We start from the raw sequence: 19,502 nt of genomic DNA, 5'->3' as shown, positions 1-19,502 counted from the left end.
TTTTTTTTTAGTTGGTTCATTTCCACTTCCTAAACTCTGCTATGGTTTGGTTTTACATTTTTAGTGACCTAAAATTCAATTAACATGAGCTAACTGGCGTTAATCTGAACCTGATGTGTTTTTTACAGTCATTTCAAAACTACAACAAGTTTTAGAATCACTTAAACTAAAAATGACAGAAACCCCCCCCCCCCCCAGTCCTACTAAATTAGGTTTCCCTTTATGTGGCCAGGGTGCTGTTCTCTTAGCTAGCCACTAGGTGTCAGCAAAAAGCCTTTCCTGCTCTCTTTTCCCTGCTGGATGTTTTCTTTCCTGCACATCATCTCTGCTTAATTTGAGTCTTAAAAACCAAGCTTGCAGCTCAACATTTTACATCCCATCACTCATCTCCTTCACCATCGCAAACAAACATGGAGCGACGTGAAGTTCTACAGATGGTGAGTGGCTTTTGTTTCTTGATTCTCTCTCTATACATTTTCGTCTTTATTGTTGCATGAATTCACTTTTAGTTGCTTTACCTGAAGGATGAAGCACCTGAAGGATGAAAGAAAATGGGAAACAAAGAAAATAAAAGAATCCTACATGAGACTAAAAAATGCACTCCCTCCCTCACATGAATTCATCTCTTTCAAACCTTTCACTTCACCCACTAACATGTTTTTTTTTTCTTTTTTTAAGCTCCAACTTTTTCATTGTTTCTAAGTTTTCCTGGGACATACTGTGGTCTGCAGTATGTTTATATTGTCTGTTGGCTTTATAAGTTGCTTTGAGCTCTTTTTCTGATAACTTGTACTGTTTTGTTTTGCATCACCCTTTTAAAGCCTCTTTTGAAATCTTTCCATTCATTATAAATGAAAAAAAAAAAATCAAGTTAACATTTGAACATAGGTCTTCTGAAACAGCCTCTCTAGTTGATTTTATTGATGTTTATTTTTATACATTTATTCATTAACAGTTTTTGCCTGTTTCTCCTATAGAAATAAAACATCTCCATCTTTTTAACACCAAACCAATACTGATGCTTTATTTTAAACTAATATTCCGTATATATTCCAATAATAAAATCCTGTGACACTGGAACTAATTCCCTTCATGTGTCTTCGCTGGAGCTTCAGGTCTTCACTGGAGCTTCTATTTCCTGGTGCAGAACTACTTGTGAGTGCGACTAACAGCTTCACCAGCTGCTGCTGCCACTGGAACATGCATCATGTCAACCACTCTGCTGGCTGTCGTGTAACAATTGGTTCATCCTTTCACTGATCTCCTCGGGGGAATCTGATAGGGTCCGCTCCAGGGAGGCGACTTCCAGCGGCAGAAATTCACGAGCTTCCTCAGAGTTGTGGTGGTATTTCTGGAGCCTGCCGGCTCATTGGTCTAAAGTGGCTCCGTTACCATAAAGAGGGCTGTCTTTTCTGCTGAGTGAACACTTCACACCCTATATACCCTGTATAATCTTTACTGTTTCACACTTGGCAGCGTCTCCCCCCCCTTCTTCGTCTTCCTCGTCACTTTCAGTAGGTGAGGGTCTCTTCAGCCAGGCTGCTTTCACTCAGATCGAAACAAAACAGGGAGTCACGCTGAGGTCTCAGCAGGCGGGACTTTATTTATTCTGCAGAGGTGGTTTATATGCAGTTTTGAAAGGTGCTGCTGCAGGTGTGACCTCTGACCTCTTTGGCTGCGTTCAAGCAACTCATAGAGGAGACGCAACAGCGACTTGTCGGACTTACTGAAGGACGTTGAGCTGAACCTGAAGCGAAACAGGACTCTGAGGCAGGTTAGCGTTTGGCCTTTAAATTAGACCGAAGTGGATTCTGTTGTTTTATTTGGCACTGGGGGTTTGCTCAGCAAACGAAACCTCTTTGGATGGTAACGTTTTCTTAATTTTCCTGTAGTGTTAAAGAGGTTTTCACATTTCAAATTCTAAATTTAAAAAAAAAAAAAAATTTGATTTTTGGAGGAAAATGTCTATTTAAAAATCAATTTATTTATTGCTCCTATATTGGAAACTGTAGTCCCCTCATATTTTGAAATGTTTTCTTGTCCGTGGACACATTCCATGTTGTTTTTGCAGCTTATGGACAGATTGATAAATAATATAAAGATGTAAATGTCTCGATTTGATTGGCTTAGGGATTTAAAGTTGTTCTTCCGTTGCTTTTCATTATATTGTGATGTGATTTGTTTTGTAGTTTAGCATAAAAGAGTCATAAAATAGCATAAAAGAACAGACCAAAGTTTTTAACAGTTCCTGGATCGTATTTAATTTGTGGTGGGGGCCCGTTTCTGGCCCCACCTTGGTGTGAATGGTTCGCATGTCTGCAGGATGTTGAACGTGGTGGTAACAGCTTCAGCTTTAGCGCGTGCTTAGCGCCACATTTGGTTCATCTGCTGGTGGCCATTCGTGCTCAGATCGTTGCCTCGCTGTAAGAAGTTACATTCCGGGCAGAATTTTTCCAGCGGGGGCAACTGTTGCTGGAGGAGGTCTGGAATCTGCCCATCCAAAATTAGCCAGTTTGTGATCACTGGTAGCCAGATTTCCATGATAGTACAGCGTATCGTGTTTCCCGTTAGGGGTCAGAAGGTCGTCGATCGATAAAGGGGAGCTGTGAGCTCAGCTGTGAACGATCAGTCGCTTCTTTGATGCTGTCAGCTCACGATTGACCGAGTTCCTTCTGTCTCTGAACAGGGTGTGAAGATCCCAAACCGCCACCATGTCCGAGTGAGTACACATCCTTTTATTCTTCTTCTTCTTCATCATCATCATCTTCTTCTTCTTCTTCATTTTTGTACATTATCAAATAGCTTGACAAAAAAATAGAGTCCGACTTGTATTTCATGTAATGGAAGTTGCACCACTCTCCCCAAACAGCTCTCTGGAATCCTCTGAGGTATTTTTTTGGTCATTTTTGAGGCCCCTCAGGCTCAGATCTTTATTTATTTTCTGGTTCAAAATAGTGAAAATCTGACAATGTGGCATTCAAGACTGTAAACGATAACAAAGATGGTTTTTGATATTCTGAAATCATGTGTAAAAAACATGTTAGAAATTATTGAATCGATTAAAAAAAAAGTTCTAAATTAGTTAATTTATTCCAAATTCAGTTTATTTAGAGTTTATAAGGAGTAGTTGGTGGAGAAGCTCATTTTAAACACAACCAACTAATCATTTATTGATTCTCTTGGTCAGTTTTCTTAAATTATTTCACTTACAGTAAATACAGATGTATGTAGATTATTTAGAATTACGGAACATAATCAACACGCTTTTAGAAAACGAACAACCAAAGGAGGACATGAATGCTAACAGTTTGTATGTTTTCATGATATGTTGGCATCAAGATGCAACATTTGTGGACTGGTCCTCCGTGTAGAGTGAATATCTGCCTTCATGACAATCCGTCTAACAGTTGCCGACATGTCTGTAACATGTCTGAACGGATTGGAATGCACGCGAGGGCAGCAGCTCGGTTTGAAGGTCAGCCCTGAGCTTCAGATGACAGCAGCTGTGCTCGGTTCTGATATGTGTGAGGAGAAAATAGGCCCAGTAATTACTGACAGGTAAAGATTTTTACAAAAAAAAAAAAAATTTTCATGGGGTATTAATACACGTTAAAACCATTAACCACTTCAAATCAGTGGATTTCACTGCGCCGACCTAAAGTAGAGTTCGTAAAACATTTAGAAAGACTTACATCTGTTGGAACCATGACCTCAAATCCAGTTATTATGTCAAGGAAATTAATTATATTGATGCATACATAGTTATTTTAGAGAAATAGTCCCACCTGGTTCATACAGATGCCATGAATGTGTTCTATGTATGTTAGCTTAGCTTAGCATAAAGAAGTGGGACTGGGAACAGGAAGGAACAGCTAGTCTGGCTTTCGTTCAATCATAAATGTGACATATTATGTATTGTTTGTTCCATTCAAGAAAAAAGCTCAAAGTTTAAAAGGATAACCAGTCCTTTAACAAGATGTGTCCGAAGTGTTTGTGCAGACGGGTGATGTTCAGGACTATCTGTGTTCATCAGTGATGGAGAGGTGCTGCTAGGTTACCGCAGGAGTCAGGCTGCTCCTCCTGGCTCCATTACAAAACCAAAACGTATTAGCAGCTGGCTGTATCTTCATATTTAGAAAGTTATTTGTTGAATTCCTCTTGGATTTTATCGTACCACCTCAGGATAATTCTGTGATCGGCCCATCAGTTCTTCTAATGATCGATCTCTCTCCTCCAGGGGAAAGAAAATGACATCCAGCCGCCGGCATCATCTTAAGGTGAGATTGAAACCCTTTAACATTTAGATGGGGGGGTGGGTTACAGTCAGTCTTTAAGGCTGATTTACGTGTTGGTTTCTGCGCCTCTTTGCAGAGTGTGATGCTACAGATCGCTGCCAACTGGATCGAGCAAGAGAAGAAGGATATTGCAGCGGCGAAGGAAACCTACATGCAGGAGAACTGTCCGGCCCCCGACATGAACGGGGACCAGGCCGCCCTCATGGTGAGCCTTTGTGTGGCTGCTCCGTCTCATGGTGGAGTTATGTGTGAATACTACACCCTAACCCTAACCCTCCATGACAGGAACAGGTTCACACTGCAGTACGAATGGATCACTGCAAAACTTATGAAAAGATTCAAGAGTAAAATATTTATGAATCAATTACATTCTGTTAGAAAACATCCCAGCTACAATTTGATACTTTTTACTCCACAATTTTACTTTTTCAGATTATTTATAAAAAACAAAATTATTATTATCAATATCAGCACCAGTATTAGCGTTATTATTAGTATTACAATTTATTTTTAATTCAAGTATAAGTGGAATCTTTGCGTTTATACAAGATCTTTGTTTGAAAATGGGATATGTTGTTCATGAAACAAAAAGAAAAAACTGGATTTCATATCAAATTTGAAAGTCAGTACATGTCATGATTGTTAGGTTGGTGGATTTCACACAAGCAGACTGTAAAGGTTGTTATTTATCAAGATATGAAAACCTTTCAAATGTTGGAGTCGGCAGATTCGGTGTCATTGTCAACTGATCATATGTGTTTAATACGTTTTTTTTTTTCTGGTTTTAACAGGAAATCTGCAAGAAACTGCACACTGCTATCGACAAGATTGACGATGTGAGGTATGACGTTGAGTCCAAAGTGCAGAAGGCCGACAAAGAGGTGAGACTCAACGTCTACATGTAGTCAAGGGTCCAGTTTAAACACTGTTGCTGTGCCGATTTAAAAATGACCTTCGCATCAAGAACTGTCTTGAATTTCCGATTTTAAACAGACAAAGAAAAATCAGATAATCGCTTTCAACTGGATGGTTTCTGACCGCACAGTTGACTTTTAAAGGTGTTCAGGAACAGTCATCGTTTTTATTATCATAGGAGTGACAATCATCCTACAGGTCTGTTCAGAGAGGCTGACCAGGTCAACCAGACAGGAACAGGTGCTCATGAGGATGTTTCGTTTGAGGAGACTGAATGATGACAACAGCGGGGAAAATGTCGACTATGTCGGCGTGATGGTGATCAACCACCAGCTGTCTGTTCTTGGCACGACGTCCCAGTGAATCCAGCTTTTAGTCACTAGTCTGGTGATCTGCTGACCCCTATGTGTGGAGTGTGGACTCACAAAGGGTGACATTAAAATGTAACTGGAGTAACGTTTCTGTCCGCAGATTGAGGAGCTGAAGCTGAAGGTGATCGAGCTGGCCGGGGTGAAGAAGCCCGCCCTGAAGAAAGTGCGCATGTCTGCCGACGCCATGCTTCAGGCTCTGCTGGGGGGGAAACACAAGGTGACCATGGACCTGAGAGCCAACCTGAAGCAGGTCAAGAAGGAGGTCAAAGAGGAGGTGAGAAAGGAGTCGGGTACTTCTGGAGCGGCTTGAAATGAGCTTTTATGTTTGGTCAGAGGAAGAAATATTCACATCTTAAACTGAAGGATTGGTTCAACTGAATGGAAATATTCCACCAGAAAGAAAAGTGCTGCATCCGAAATATCTTCACATAACAGCAGATGATTTCCAGTCATGTCACAACACTGTGAAACTCTACTTTCAGACGCCGTGACTGAGATTGTTCAAAAACAAGACTGATATTTTTAGAGCAGGGGGAATTTATTCAAATCAACGGCTTCGCGGAAACAAAAGAAAATCGTGTGATTTCAATTTCATTTTAAGTCGCTCTCCTGTGGAATTAGAGGTGATTCTTGTTGGTGTGTCTGCAGTCAACAGAGGCGGTTGGCGACTGGCGTAAAAACATCGAGGACAAGGCCGACAGGAAGAAGATGTTTGAGACTTCCTAAGTCCCTCCCGAAGCGGCGAGGAGGACGGTGGCGGAGGTGTTTCTGTCTGAGGTCTGAGTGGCTGAACGCGTCTCTGTGTTCCAGCGGGACGCACAGGGACGAGAGTTTAGACGCTTCTTTGTTTTGTCTTTTGTTTTTGTGATGCTGTTGCCAAGGGAGACACTCATCTAAGACAAAGTCCTGTCATCGTGTACGTAGTCAAACCAGAGAAACATTCAAACTGTGCAGATTTCCATGGAGTCTTTAGAAATAAATGTTCTGAAATCAGGACTAATTTGTTTGTTAAATCTCTCTGCTTATTGGTCTTTTTATTTTCATCCAGTCACACAATTCTCCAACGGTTCCTTTCAAAGTTCAGTCGAACTTTCAAAAGTAGCTGAACTTTTAATTGGGGTCGAGATATTGATGATAACATTTCCATCCTCAACCTTTGACACTTGATGCAAAAGCCTCACTTTCTTAAATATGAGTGACCGATCAACCAGTTCAGAAGAAATAGGGTCTATTTGTTGGAATGTACGATTGCACACACACACACACACACACACACACACACACACACACACACACACACACACACACACACACACACACACACACACACACACACAGAGTTAATTCGTCTTCTGAAGTTGCCTCTCTGGCGGGGGGGGGGTGCCGGGCCGGGTATATTTCAGGAGCTCGTCGGCCCATTGGTCCGTCCAGGAATCCATTTCCATAAAGAGGATCTGGGCAATTCGCTGATGCATCGCAATCCACCATATATACCCAATTACATTTTTCTCTGTCTGTGGCATTGGCAGTGTGTCGTTTTCCTCCACCAGGTTTGTCGTGTCCTCTTCTTCCTCCTCTCAGTAGGTGAGAAATCTTTCTTTTGTTTATTTGGTTTTAACCAGCTTCCCTGAGAGCAGCATCCTTCGCCAAAACACAGCCTCACCTCAGCCAGACTTTAGACAAGCCCAAGAGGGAATCCTAGTCGTTCATTTCTCCATCTTTGAACCATCCTGACATCCTGAGCTCGCTTTCAACATGCTTTTACTGACATTTGACCTTTTCCTTTATGAGACCTGTGCAGCTCCTATGTGTTGTGTTTTGTGGTCCTGTTAGCAGCTCTGTGCTAGAAATTGAACGTCAGCTGACATTGAATTTTAAAACTTGATGCAGCAGAGCAGCTGGAGTACAAACACGTCATTATATTAGCTGGAGAGTTGTTAAAATGTCATTCTTTAGGGGTTTGAAACGAAAAAATGTGTTTTTTTGATTCAAATCAGATGAAAAAATTTAGATCTCTGACACCCTTAAATTTGTGCTATTGTTGTTACAAAAGACAATAAGGAGTTATTTTCTTTAAACTTTATTGTGGGACATTAACTAAACACACATTGGTCATGTAATTATCATGGTTTTTGATTATCAAACTGAATTTATTGTCAGCTGGTGTAAATTCTTTGATTTGATTTATTGTTGATTCAGTTTATGCTGTTGGTTCAGTTCCTTTTTTTTTTTTTTAAAAAAAGGGAAGTAAATTTATGATCGTCATGACTGAAAAGTGTGAAACTTTAAATGAAAAGAAAAATTAAAGATACAAGCTATTCAAAAAATCAAAGTGGAAGTCGGAATTGAAGGTTCAACATCAGCAGATGATACCATCTTGATTTGAACTTTGTCTTTTGATATAAATAATTCAGGTATTGGTAATGAACTTTAGTTAGCCACATTCCACTGGAGAGCCTTTCAGATATTCCCTTGACCCAATCCGGTTGTAAACGGTCTGTGAACGACACCCAATCCTCGCCGTCCCAGTTTAGTTCAGTCGACGTCGCTGCTCTTCAGCTGTGGCCTCAGATCGCATTACGACACAAATATTCCCATCCTTCCATCTCCATCGAGAGACATGCTGATCTCAGAGAACCTCACATTGACATCTCGATCTGAATCAAGGTCAAAAAATACTCATCTCAATGCTTCCTGCTCTCAATGTGTTCTTATGTGTCTTCATGCAGCGTGTGAAACCCCAAAAACTCCAAGATGTCTGAGTAAGTCTGAACATCTCTGATCCTCGCGGCAAAAATTCTGACGTTGACAAAAATACAGCAGTTTCCATTTTCAATATATATGTTAAAAGTATATTTTTTTAGTAATTTTTTTCAATTATATTAAGTGTAAAAAAAAATCCAATATTATAACATTAGTGCATAAATCGAAGGTTTTCCAAGATAATGACTTTCATGTTAATGTTAATCAAGCAATCTACTTTTAGAAAATATAAATTTATATTATGTAAAATGTTATGTTTATTTGCATTATGTAAACAAGATTTCCATAGTGTTTTTGACAGTTGTTGGTTGTACCGGTAAATAGTAAACTTTTGGTGCTCTATGGGTTGCTTTAACACAACTTTCTCTCAAACAGCAAGAAGATGACATCCAGCCGCAGGCATCACTTGAAGGTAAACCAAAAAAGCTCTTTGTTTTTAATTTGAGACATTTCTTACTGTCGAGATGGGAGGATTTCCCTGAAAATATTCCCATAAGATATAGATGAAATTTGTGCATGCAAAAAAACCTAGTAACTAAATGACTGATGTGTTTATCTCTCTCTGATGTAAAAACATCTCTAAAATATCGTTAGTGTCTCCTAAAAGGCTTAATAATTTCCTGACACAGGATGCTAGATGCTGTTGGTTGCATTGCTCATTTATGATCTAATAGGATTTTGCAGAAATATTAATTGTGCAAAAATTTCCATCTGAAATCAACAGAAAATAACTCAAAATATAATTTTGCTTGCATGATTTTTCCTGTCCTGCAGAGTGTGATCCTCCAAATTGCTCAGAACTGGCTGGAACAGGAAAAGAAGGATGCGGTGACGGCTAAGGAGAACTACATGGCTGAAAACTGTCCAGCCCCTGACCTGAGTGGAGACCAGGCTGCCCTCATGGTGAGCAGCATCTCACTTTTAAGACGCTGTTTTGAATGAATACCGGTAGTCACACGGGGTCAGGGTCCAATCTCCGTGACAGTCTGAAGCTTTTGTTCGGCCACACTTAAACACTAACAGAAACAACTTCTAAATCTAACTTATCTGAGAATCAAACACCTAAATGAGTTGTTTTCTTAGCTAACTTAGTCTCACCAGGGCTAACACCAGCTTTGCCAAATATTTTTTGAAACATAAAGTAGGTGGAATCATGCTGTAGCATAATTATCTCTGTTAGTATTGCTTGTCGTTGCACTTTTCCTGTTTGAAGAAAATGCGTCAAGCAAAAGAGATTGAGCTTAAAGGGTTTAATTGTTCGAAACTACAGAGGTAAACTACATATTTAAAAAGTCACTGTCATTTTCTCACTCTGGTTTTAGGAGACTTGCAAGAAGCTCCACGCTCTTATTGACAAGATCGATGAGGACAGGTACGACATTGAGGCCAAAGTGGGCAAGGCGGACAAAGAGGTACGTTCCTCAGAGAATCACGTTGGTGAGGAACCTTTCATTGGCCGATATCTAAAAACAACCAGACCCTCTTCTCATAGATTGAAGACCTGAAGATTAAAGTCGTTGACCTGAGAGGTGTCAAGAAGCCCGCTCTGAAGAAAGTACGTATGTCAGCCGACTCCATGCTGAAGGCTCTGCTGGGCTCCAAGCACACGGTCAACATGGACCTGAGGTCCAACCTGAAGCAGGTGAAGAAGGAGACGAAAGAGGAGGTGAGTCACGACTTTATGGTTTCAGGATTTTTTAAAAAATAATTAAAGTTTATACCTGTACTGTACTTCTTTGACGCATTTCTGAGGCAAAAAGCTCAAAATGTTCACATTTATAGTTATTTATTGCACCAGGGAAGGGAATTCAGCACAAAGTCTGCTTTATATCTTCCAGTTGAACATTGTTGGTTCCATTATGGGTTCTGATTCAGATCAGGGAAACTATCAGAATGACAGGAAGCAGCACTTTGAGGTTTTGGTTCTTCTCCTCTGCAGCCAACAGAAGCTGTGGGCGACTGGCGTAAGAACATTGAAGACAAGGCTGACAGAAAGAAGATGTTCGAGTCCGCCTAAATGTATCGCTGTTGTTTGTCTTTCTGTTTATATGAACTCCACATGTCTTATATGTGTTTGTTGAACCACATGGTTGTTTAATGTTGAGATGAAATCACACTGGAGAGCAGCAGGGTAGCATCTGAGAGGAGTCGCTGCAGAAACCGAAGCTGTTCCAGGATTCTTTTTTCTTTTTTCTTTTTTGGAACTTTGTCGGTCTGGGAGGAGGTGGAAAGATTCCTTCTGTTTCTACTGAACAGCAAGTCGAAAACTTCACAAATTCAGGGACACTTTCACTCAAACTCAACGACGATATACAGAAGCAATAAAGTCAAATGTGGAAAAAAATAAGAGTGTTTTTGATTTTTTGTGTCTTTATTTGCCCTTTTTTCAAAATGTAGTCAGACAGGATCTTTTTAATAATTTAGAATTTAGAATAAAATCTTTATAATATTTAGTGAAGTTACAAATTTGTAATTATAAAATGTCCAGGAAACTATAAAGCTAGTATTCCCAGAAAAAAAGAATTAGTTTGACGATTGTAGGATTGTTTTCTAATTGTCAAAAAATAGAAAAAGTGGGAAGGTTTCAGATGAAATTACAGTTAATTAAACAATTTTATGTATTCATTGAGAACTGAATGAATCTTCAAGCTTTTGTTTTAAAATCTTTTCTTCTTATGTTTTATTTAGGCTCCTAACAGTTTGATGGTATAGTTAAGTGTATTTCACATTATGTTTCATTGGACTGATCTATAATCTGCTCCCACAGAAGAGTTTAGGTACTAATCTGGTTCTAATCTGCACACACCTGAGATGATGAAACCTGATTTGAAACCCGTTTTAAAACCATCAGAGGCCATGAACTCATCTCAACCCTGTTTATGTCATTTATTATAATTACATTTCAGTCATTATGCAAAGCAAACATTTAATATTTACAGTGTTTTACTGTCTTCATCTCCATACAAAGTGACACCAGGACAGACTGGTTTATAATATAATGGGTCTAGAGGCATCAGCTGACATAATGCTGATGCATTAAAGCCCAACAATAACCTACATGATCCCAATCAACACAATCATTATCCATCAGTCATTTAAAAATAGCTTTTGCGTTTATTGCTGCCATTATTATTCTGCTTCATTTCATGTTGATGTCAGGCGTCAAAACGAGGTCTTTATTCTGTTTAGCATTTGTCCTGATGGTGGCGCTAAAGAAAAAGGCCTTGTTGTGTTATGGATCTGGACTAAAAAACATTTATGATTCACTTAGTGTGAAGAATCTTAACCCGAATCAACACTTGTGACGTTCTTACAGCGGAATCTCACAACTGGAAATATAACTTTTGCTAAAGTTGGATTGTTAATGTGACGGAGAGACACAAACATTTCTGTAAACTGATCCTCTATGATGAAAGTAGACAGAAGACAGAGACTGGAGTACTCCCTTTTCCTTCAAAGGTGTCTTAGATAATGACGGTTAATCATCCCTCTCTCCATCCTCAGAGCTCAGGTTCAGTTTGACTATTTTTTTTCTCTTTTGTGTCTGTAGAATAAAATTTACAGCAATGTGTCCTGTTTCGTCCCCAGAGACGGCAAAACCCCTGACTTGTAAGTATCTGAAATATGTCCATGAAAGTATCACACACACACACACACACACACACACACACACACACACACACACACACACACAGATGCTCTCACACTCCTTGTATGGCGTTGCGAGCTCTGCCTCCGGCCTGCCGGAGGTCCGGCTCGTCAGAACCTCTAAAGTTTCCTGAGCAGCTAACTTTATCTTGTCGGCCTCCGGGGGAATGTGAGGAGATGCCTTGGAGTTATATTTGGATCATGTGACTTCACCAAGACTCCTTGTAAATAACACTGAAAAAAAAAAAAAAAGCCTCAGCTGTATTTCTTACTAGACCTTTTGGCCATTCTAATATAGCATTTAGCATTAGCAGTTTTCATATGTAAGTCCATTGTCTAAGACTAGAAAAGTATAAATTATGCAGATTTTTTTTTTTCTAATTTACTTTGTGGCTTGAAACCTAATTTTGACATAATTTGAACTCCCATTTCTCCTTCCCACCTGCAGGACATTGATGACTGTTATGAAAATTGATAAACAAGATGCATCCTGTCCCTCCAGAGAAGAGTCCTGGTCCATTCAGAGTGATCATCAGGTATGATTCCAATAAAAAGTCCATGATTCATATTTCGTTCAGCATCCATCAGATTATTCTACAACTCCATCCTGTGTTCTCCCACGAGCTGCTGGTTCTGTCTCTGATTTAAGCTGCTAAAAATCTCAATAACAAATCAAACAATGATGGAGTAGTTCATCAACCAATCAAACGTCTTTACTTGACAACCTGGTGTCCGGGCTGTCTGCTGAGAAACATCCTGTCCCTTTAATAAATGCTGATGACCCCTCTGTGGGGTATTTGAGACAGGAGGGTGGTGTGCGTGGGATGGAGTCTAGATAAACTGATACTGGTTATATTTAGTATTTGATATTTTATGCTGCGGTTGTGCGTCTCATAGACATAAACAAAAATACAGAAAATAATTGAATATCTGACACCAGTATCTGGAGATTTTAGTGCCTCTGAAACGTTGTTTCTTGTTTTTGTTTCCGGGAATACAGATGATGACAAAGGAAAATACAAATGAAAAGTATTGATGAAGTCACACTTATAGCTCCTAGAGGAGGGCTTTTCTGATGCTGCTGTTCTGAACTGAAAACAGACTTGAGATCAGTTGTAAAAGATACTGAACGTTGATGGCCAGTAGGGGGCGCATGTGGTCTGTTTTTACACACAACTATTGATGCTGGTGCAACTATTATGATTGATTGAACCATCAGCCGCTTCTCCTGAATACACACCATATTTAACTGTATATATAATTTAGTTTCCGTTTGAAGAAAGGGATCACACATTGTTATACCAACTGTTGGTTATTATAGTCTGCCCTCAATATTAAAAATAATGATAAATAAGTAAATCAATGATATTTTTTCACTGCAATCATTTGATTTCATTTCCGAAGGTAAGTTTCAACTGATTTATTTAAAAGACAACAATCCGAAACCTTTCATTTTCAACTCAACACCCACCAGCATATTTGCAGAAGAGAAATTTCTTTCTCTAATGTGATATTTGACCAACAAGTATACAGAATGTATGAAAGTATAAACTTTTATTATCATTTTCTGCTTTTCATCATCTGAACCCTCTCTCTGGCATCTAAAATGTTGTGTTGACATTCTCACTCTCTTTATTTTCAGTGTCTTTATTTCCTGCTGTGGTCAGTCCTACATGGTGAAAATCACTTAGGTCGTTTTCCATCTCCTCACTTTGTTGAATCAAACATATATCACTCGTTCCATCCTTCATCTTCATGTCGCCGCTCTGCAGACTTCATGTCTGAAACCAGAGCTCATCTCAATAACTGACGCAGGCTGGAAAGTCATTTAGGGTGACGTCCAGCCTGCCGGAGGTCATTGTAAAAACTCAAGAAGTGCAATTACATTTAGTGCCTGCTCAAAATCTCATTAAGTTCCCCCTGTTTTTCCCCCTAGAGTACCATATGGTTTCACTTTCAACACACTGGAGCATGCAGGTGGGGAGGTCCTTCATTCCCTCCTCCAAGCTGGAGAACTGCTTAACTCCTGCATCATTGCGGTCTTCTGAACCTGGCTGGGTCTTGAACACGTCCATCCTCTTCCTGTAAGTGTTGCATCGCATACAGCAGACTGTACTCAGTTGATCTGATTTCAAACAGCACAGTAATGATCCAAAGGGAAGCAGCTGCAGAGACATAAACACATTTGTAAAACTAGAACGTACTGAGAGTTTTAATGACATAGCTGACAGAATGAATAACTGGGTTATTACTCCTAAATAAGACTTCAAGAGTTGCTTTGCAAGAAGAAAGACTGTGATATTCTTATGATGGGAACTTAAACTTTACCAGATACAAATGTGAATCTGGCATCATATTATATCTGTATACTATACCTATAATAAAGCACATTTTCAATATGTTTTTTTACTCCAGCTGATTTCAAGTTCTTGCTATCATCCAATGATAACTCAGAGTTCTGATGAGAGCCCTCTCAATGCAAGACTGCTGGTGTATGTAGGGCAGGTAAGCATGGAACTCAGTCTAAACCTCACAGATAATCACTCCGATAACAAATCAGCAAATTCAAACTGCACTTTCGCAACTTGAATTCCCAAACCTGAACACTGATTTCCAAACCCAGGAATGTAGTCCTATTTTTTTTTAGAAATACCACATAGCACCGAGCTCTTACAGAAAGAAGAAAGAGAATAGTGAGCATAAATACATTCAAGAGATTTAAAATTGCTCCAGACGGCACCCCTCTATCTGAATGTGGAATCACTGCAACATCACTCAGTCAGTAAACTCCACACGTCTCCTGTAAAATGACGGCTCTGCTGTAAAAGCATCGTAACTAAAGCTCATAAAAACCAGAACCCACCAGCTGAACAGAATGCGACGTGCAAGCACAGATTTGGTTTAATGCTTTCTGTCGTTCAGGTGTGTTTTCATTGTCCGGTTTGGGTTCTGTGACACATTAAAATCTGACGTGGGTGTTGTTTGTAATTTCTTTTTCCCAGTTGAGCCAGTTCCTTATTTATTATTTCAGGTTCTCCAAATCAACCTATTGATCCTGTGTGGTCCACTTCCACCTCACAGCAGATGATCTGACCTACAAACAGAGCACTCGAGTGCTTTCTGTGGTTTCAATCCAAATCTTTCAGGATTCAGATGTGACTGATTAAATGGTTGAAGCCATGTCTGCCCCCAATCCTGACGATGAAACAGTAATTATGGCTTCTATCAGTGATGAATCCGACATCAAGCAGGCAGGGCTTAATAGTCACTACGATAACATAATGTATATTCCTTATTTGGAATATCACAATGCCATCAAAAGTAGATTTAATAGAAGTTACTGCAAACTAATCTGTTCACATGTGAATTTTATATAACACAGATACACATTTTTAAAAAATTTATCAGTCATGGAGTCCTGTGAAAGGATTCCAGAAATAAAACAGCCAGATAAGCAGAAAGTTAGGGTAACGTAATATTACGTGGTAAAACTAAAAATATCTGTAACATTTGCTCTGAGACAGGGTTTAATTATGAGCCACATGTATCCCACTCTATCAGCAGGGGACACCAGTTCAGTAGAACCGTCCATAGACTGGTTCCGTTCCAGATGTTTACATCTCAGCTGGACAAAATGCATGAAAACACTTGATTTATATGAAAAGATTTTATTTTTTTTTACCAGGAGCTGCTTCTACGATGTTGCCTCTTGAACTGAACTGAAGGTGCAGGTGGGATGTGGGAATTAATGTAGCTTTGCGTCTGTCATCAAGTTCATTGTCATGATCAAGAGGTTTTTTTTGTTTGAAAGTATTCTGAAGGTCATTTTGAAGTCATTTGAATCTCTGAGGGAGTCCATTTATTTAAATAAGTAAAGTACGGAATGTGCGATTTTTTAAAACACTTCTAACAGATTGTTATATTTTCCTGAAGTTAGTTACTGTATCACAAATGTAGATTCATTTTTCTAATGTGTTTTCATCCACAGTCAATAAGTATGAACTCCGACCCAGTCGTGGTTTAAATTTAATAATGAACTCAGAACATGATACACGTCTGGATGTATTCCTTAAAGCGTCGTCATCAGACCAGACACTTCTTGCTCAGTTGCATTCTGATTCATTCCATCTGTTTTTAATCTCATACTGATAATATGAACAAACCGACTCTTAAGCATGAGAAAAAGTTGGAGATAGTAGTGAGGAAAAACTGCCTTTTAAGAAAGAGAGAGAGATAGGACGGCAGAATTTCACCCATATTTCTGGGATTTATTATATCATACGTTTTTTTTCTTGACTCTAATAACAGTGATGGTTTTGCTTCAGCTCCTCCAGGCTCAGCCTCCTTTTCTTCTTCTATTTGTGTGTTTCTGTCCTTCCCTACAAACACTCATCCACCGGTTTCCATCCGAGCCAAGCTGGCTTCGGCACTGGGGTTTTCCTCTTCCCTCCATTACTAAGTCTCTGCCTTCTGTCCAGCCTTCTGCGTTACAGATGTCCGTCTTCATGAAGATTAAAGGCTCTCAGCAGTACGGCAAAAACATTTTGTGACTGGTGGATCATTTGGACTGTCAGTCATGCTTTGCGTTATCAAACTGAGAATGAAACCAAACCAAACATTCCTTTTGGCTTAATGTAAAACAGCTCAAACCGGAGATGATTTATGATTCCTGGAATCTCAAAATGACTTTTGATGCTTTTTAATTTGCATCTTTAAAAGCTCTTGCTTTGATCTCTACAGGTAGAAACTTCCAGGATCTTTTCAACATGAACAAAGCGAACATGACACGTCTTCTTAGAACTTGTGTGTTCTACAGAAAATCCTCAGAAGAACAGCTCTAACATGACAAATAGGATGTATTTCTAATATTGCTTTCAAAGCTCCCTCTGGTGGGTTAATTCCTATTCTCCAAACACTTTTGACTCGATTCCAGTCAGCTATACTCCTGCTTCAGGATGAGCTCGGTGTTATTTGGCTCTCAGTGTCAGGAGAGGACATCTCTGGCCGAGGAGACGCCGTCGAGGTTTACGAGGAGCCTCTTCTGAGCGGGAAGTGTTGAGATGGGCTTTGGCATTGAAAAGACAGCCTGGAACACATTCTGGGTTGTAGTTCAACACTCCCTGAGCTCACTAATCGATCAACAGCACTCCTCACTCCTCTGACCTCCCCTCCAACCAGACTGGGTGAGGAGACCAGCAAGGAATGAGATCCCCTTTTTTGTTTCGGAGTACCTGGAGCTTTAATCCTGCTTAATCCTGTTTCGACCAATCAGCAAAACCAACATGCATCTTTTTCCTACAGATGAAAAACTGGAAATCGAGGGGGGAAGCGGAGCCATCAGGGTAAAGTACCATATTGTACATCATTATATCTTTTTATTCCAATCAGTAATATTGGAAAGTCAATTGTGGTGATTTCACTACCAAACGGATGAATTTAAATTTCATCAAGACACAAACAAAGAGGTTGTTTAATCACTGCCATTTAATACGTATTTCTCAAACAGACAATTTATAAAAAATCAATTTCAATGCAGGGAATTTTATCATTACACGCCATGTTGTTAGGCACCCCTGCCTGCTATTTACTGATTGTAGGGGTAACTAGGAACAGAGGTCCTCTATGTTTTGCAGTCACATTGTACTGTATTCTGTTAATCACATTTCACTGGCCAGTGAAGTCTCCGTGGCGGTATTGGATGAACAAGCTGTGAATCAAGTGCAAATACAGCTGTGAAAACAGCCTCTGATTCTGGAAGATGTTTGAAAGAGGTGTCTCATCTGTAAAAAACTTACACGGATTGACGGCACGTGGTTTTCCATCGATACCTGGCATCGGCAGATAACCTCCAGCGGGCAGAAGAACCAAACACACACGGGAGCGCTGGCTGTTTGCTTTGAGCTGAAAGTGAACCGACAGGAACAAGATGTTTGTTTCTACCCTGATAGATGGAGACGTTTGTTTTCCTTCAATGGTTTCTGTTTCCAGTGGTGTCTGTAATGTACCAGGGATAAATCAATGGGAGCAGCTAACATGTCGTGATTCTAGTAAAGCGTATTTAAAATGTGGACCATCAATTATTTGAAAGTGTGTGTGAGTGTTTTGTGTTTGTGCGTGGCTCTAGAACAAGTTTTACATGTGCAGAAGGTTCATCCAGATCGTCCTGCTGTGACGTGAACCACATTCATCGTCTCATAGGAGCTTTCCTCTTTTCTCAGCCAGTGAGTTGAGAACGTGAAAACGAGGTTGACGTGTCTCCCCGTTTTTGGGAGGTTTTATCTGTGGCCTTGACCACAAAACTCCTCTCTCTGGTAGTCCAACAATAACATGGGAGCGGAGAGAGCGTACAACCCGATTGGATCCGACGTGGAAATCCACCGCATCACCTTTCAACAGGAGGGAGTGAAGGGAAAGACACAATGGAGTTTGTCAGCGCCTGTCGTTCTAATATTCTCTGCTGTTGTTCGACCTGATCTGAACTCGGAACGTCGTCTGATCATGTGATCCGGACACACAGAACCTTTCATTCCACTGGTATTAATCGCATCAATCAATGCTATCTATTGATCTGGATTTTTTTTGGAGCGAGTACTGGTGTCGTGGAGATGTCTGCCATCGAGAAAAGTTCAGAAGAATTCAACAACAAAAAAGCAGTTTCCTGATATCACAAGTGGGTTATTCACGATAATCTGTAGGACCTGCTTCGGTTTCCATGAGGATTGATACAGCAGACAGAATATAGTCCCTAAAGCTGCTGATCTGGAAACAAACTTCCTGATTATTTAGAAATTGTTGTTTTTAATAATAATAATAATAATAATAATAATAATAATAATAATAATAATAATAATAATAATAATAATAATAATAATAATAATTATTATTATTATTATTATTATTATTATTATTATTATTATTTATTTATTTATTTTTAATTTTATTTATTTATTTATTTTTAAATTTTATTATATTTTCTAAATTTGAGCAGCTTAAATCAAGTTCCGTCTGGTTTTAATTGTAATTGAGGATAGATCTTAATGTAAATCACATCTCAGCTGCGTGAGCCCCAGCTAGCAGTGATGGTGGTGGTGGTGTCCGGGTCACGAATTCACTTCCCAGAATTCCCTTTGTCTGATGTGCCACTAAGTAAGACTTACTGACACTCCAGGGGTGAATGGCGATGAATGGGTTACTTAGTAACGGCGGCGTGTTGTTTGTGTGAGTGAGAGCGTGTGAGGGAGGGGGGCGGGTGGAGACAATGGCGTACAGTCTGCTTGTGTGGAGTTTGAATGGTGGAGGCAATGAATTCAGCCGACCTGGGTATAATGTGTGTACATTATATAAATAATATATATAATTATATAATAAATGAAAATATGTATGTTATATATCTATAATTGAGAATTATTTGAATAATTCAGTATTATAATAATCTATTGGTTATGTTGATAACATGCAATATATTATGAAGTTAAAACTTTGTTTCTTTTAACTGAGAAGCATAAAAACA

General features: G+C 39.4%; 3 protein-coding genes across 6 annotated transcripts in view; all 3 read left to right on the top strand.

Moving 5' to 3' along the window:
• The first annotated feature begins 78 nt into the window (after positions 1-78).
• Positions 79-6,960, top strand: LOC137593560 (troponin I, fast skeletal muscle-like). The gene is made up of 7 exons (XM_068312374.1): positions 79-437; positions 2,687-2,719; positions 4,238-4,277; positions 4,372-4,500; positions 5,087-5,176; positions 5,682-5,855; positions 6,230-6,960. Exons 2-7 carry the CDS (start codon positions 2,712-2,714, stop codon positions 6,305-6,307), a joined length of 519 nt encoding a protein of 172 aa, XP_068168475.1. The 5' UTR covers positions 79-437; positions 2,687-2,711; the 3' UTR covers positions 6,308-6,960.
• Positions 6,961-7,077: 117 nt separating this feature from the next.
• Positions 7,078-10,691, top strand: LOC137593562 (troponin I, fast skeletal muscle-like). The gene is made up of 7 exons (XM_068312376.1): positions 7,078-7,165; positions 8,311-8,343; positions 8,720-8,756; positions 9,119-9,247; positions 9,667-9,756; positions 9,837-10,010; positions 10,284-10,691. Exons 2-7 carry the CDS (start codon positions 8,336-8,338, stop codon positions 10,359-10,361), a joined length of 516 nt encoding a protein of 171 aa, XP_068168477.1. The 5' UTR covers positions 7,078-7,165; positions 8,311-8,335; the 3' UTR covers positions 10,362-10,691.
• A 3,728-nt stretch (positions 10,692-14,419) lies between these two features.
• Positions 14,420-19,502, top strand: part of lsp1a (lymphocyte specific protein 1 a) — a 31,840-nt gene continuing 26,757 nt past the window's right edge. For all 4 annotated transcript variants that reach the window (XM_068313502.1, XM_068313501.1, XM_068313503.1 and 1 more), the window contains exons 1-2: positions 14,420-14,497; positions 17,294-17,334. In XM_068313502.1, the coding sequence (XP_068169603.1) occupies positions 14,435-14,497; positions 17,294-17,334 (104 nt within the window). In that variant the 5' untranslated portion in view covers positions 14,420-14,434. The remainder of the gene's footprint in view (positions 14,498-17,293; positions 17,335-19,502) is intronic.

Source organism: Antennarius striatus, chromosome 4 (assembly GCF_040054535.1).
Source record: "Antennarius striatus isolate MH-2024 chromosome 4, ASM4005453v1, whole genome shotgun sequence".
NCBI lineage: Eukaryota > Metazoa > Chordata > Actinopteri > Lophiiformes > Antennariidae > Antennarius > Antennarius striatus.
Note: the sequence above shows the minus strand (reverse complement) of the source record. Positions and strands in the feature narration are given on the sequence as shown.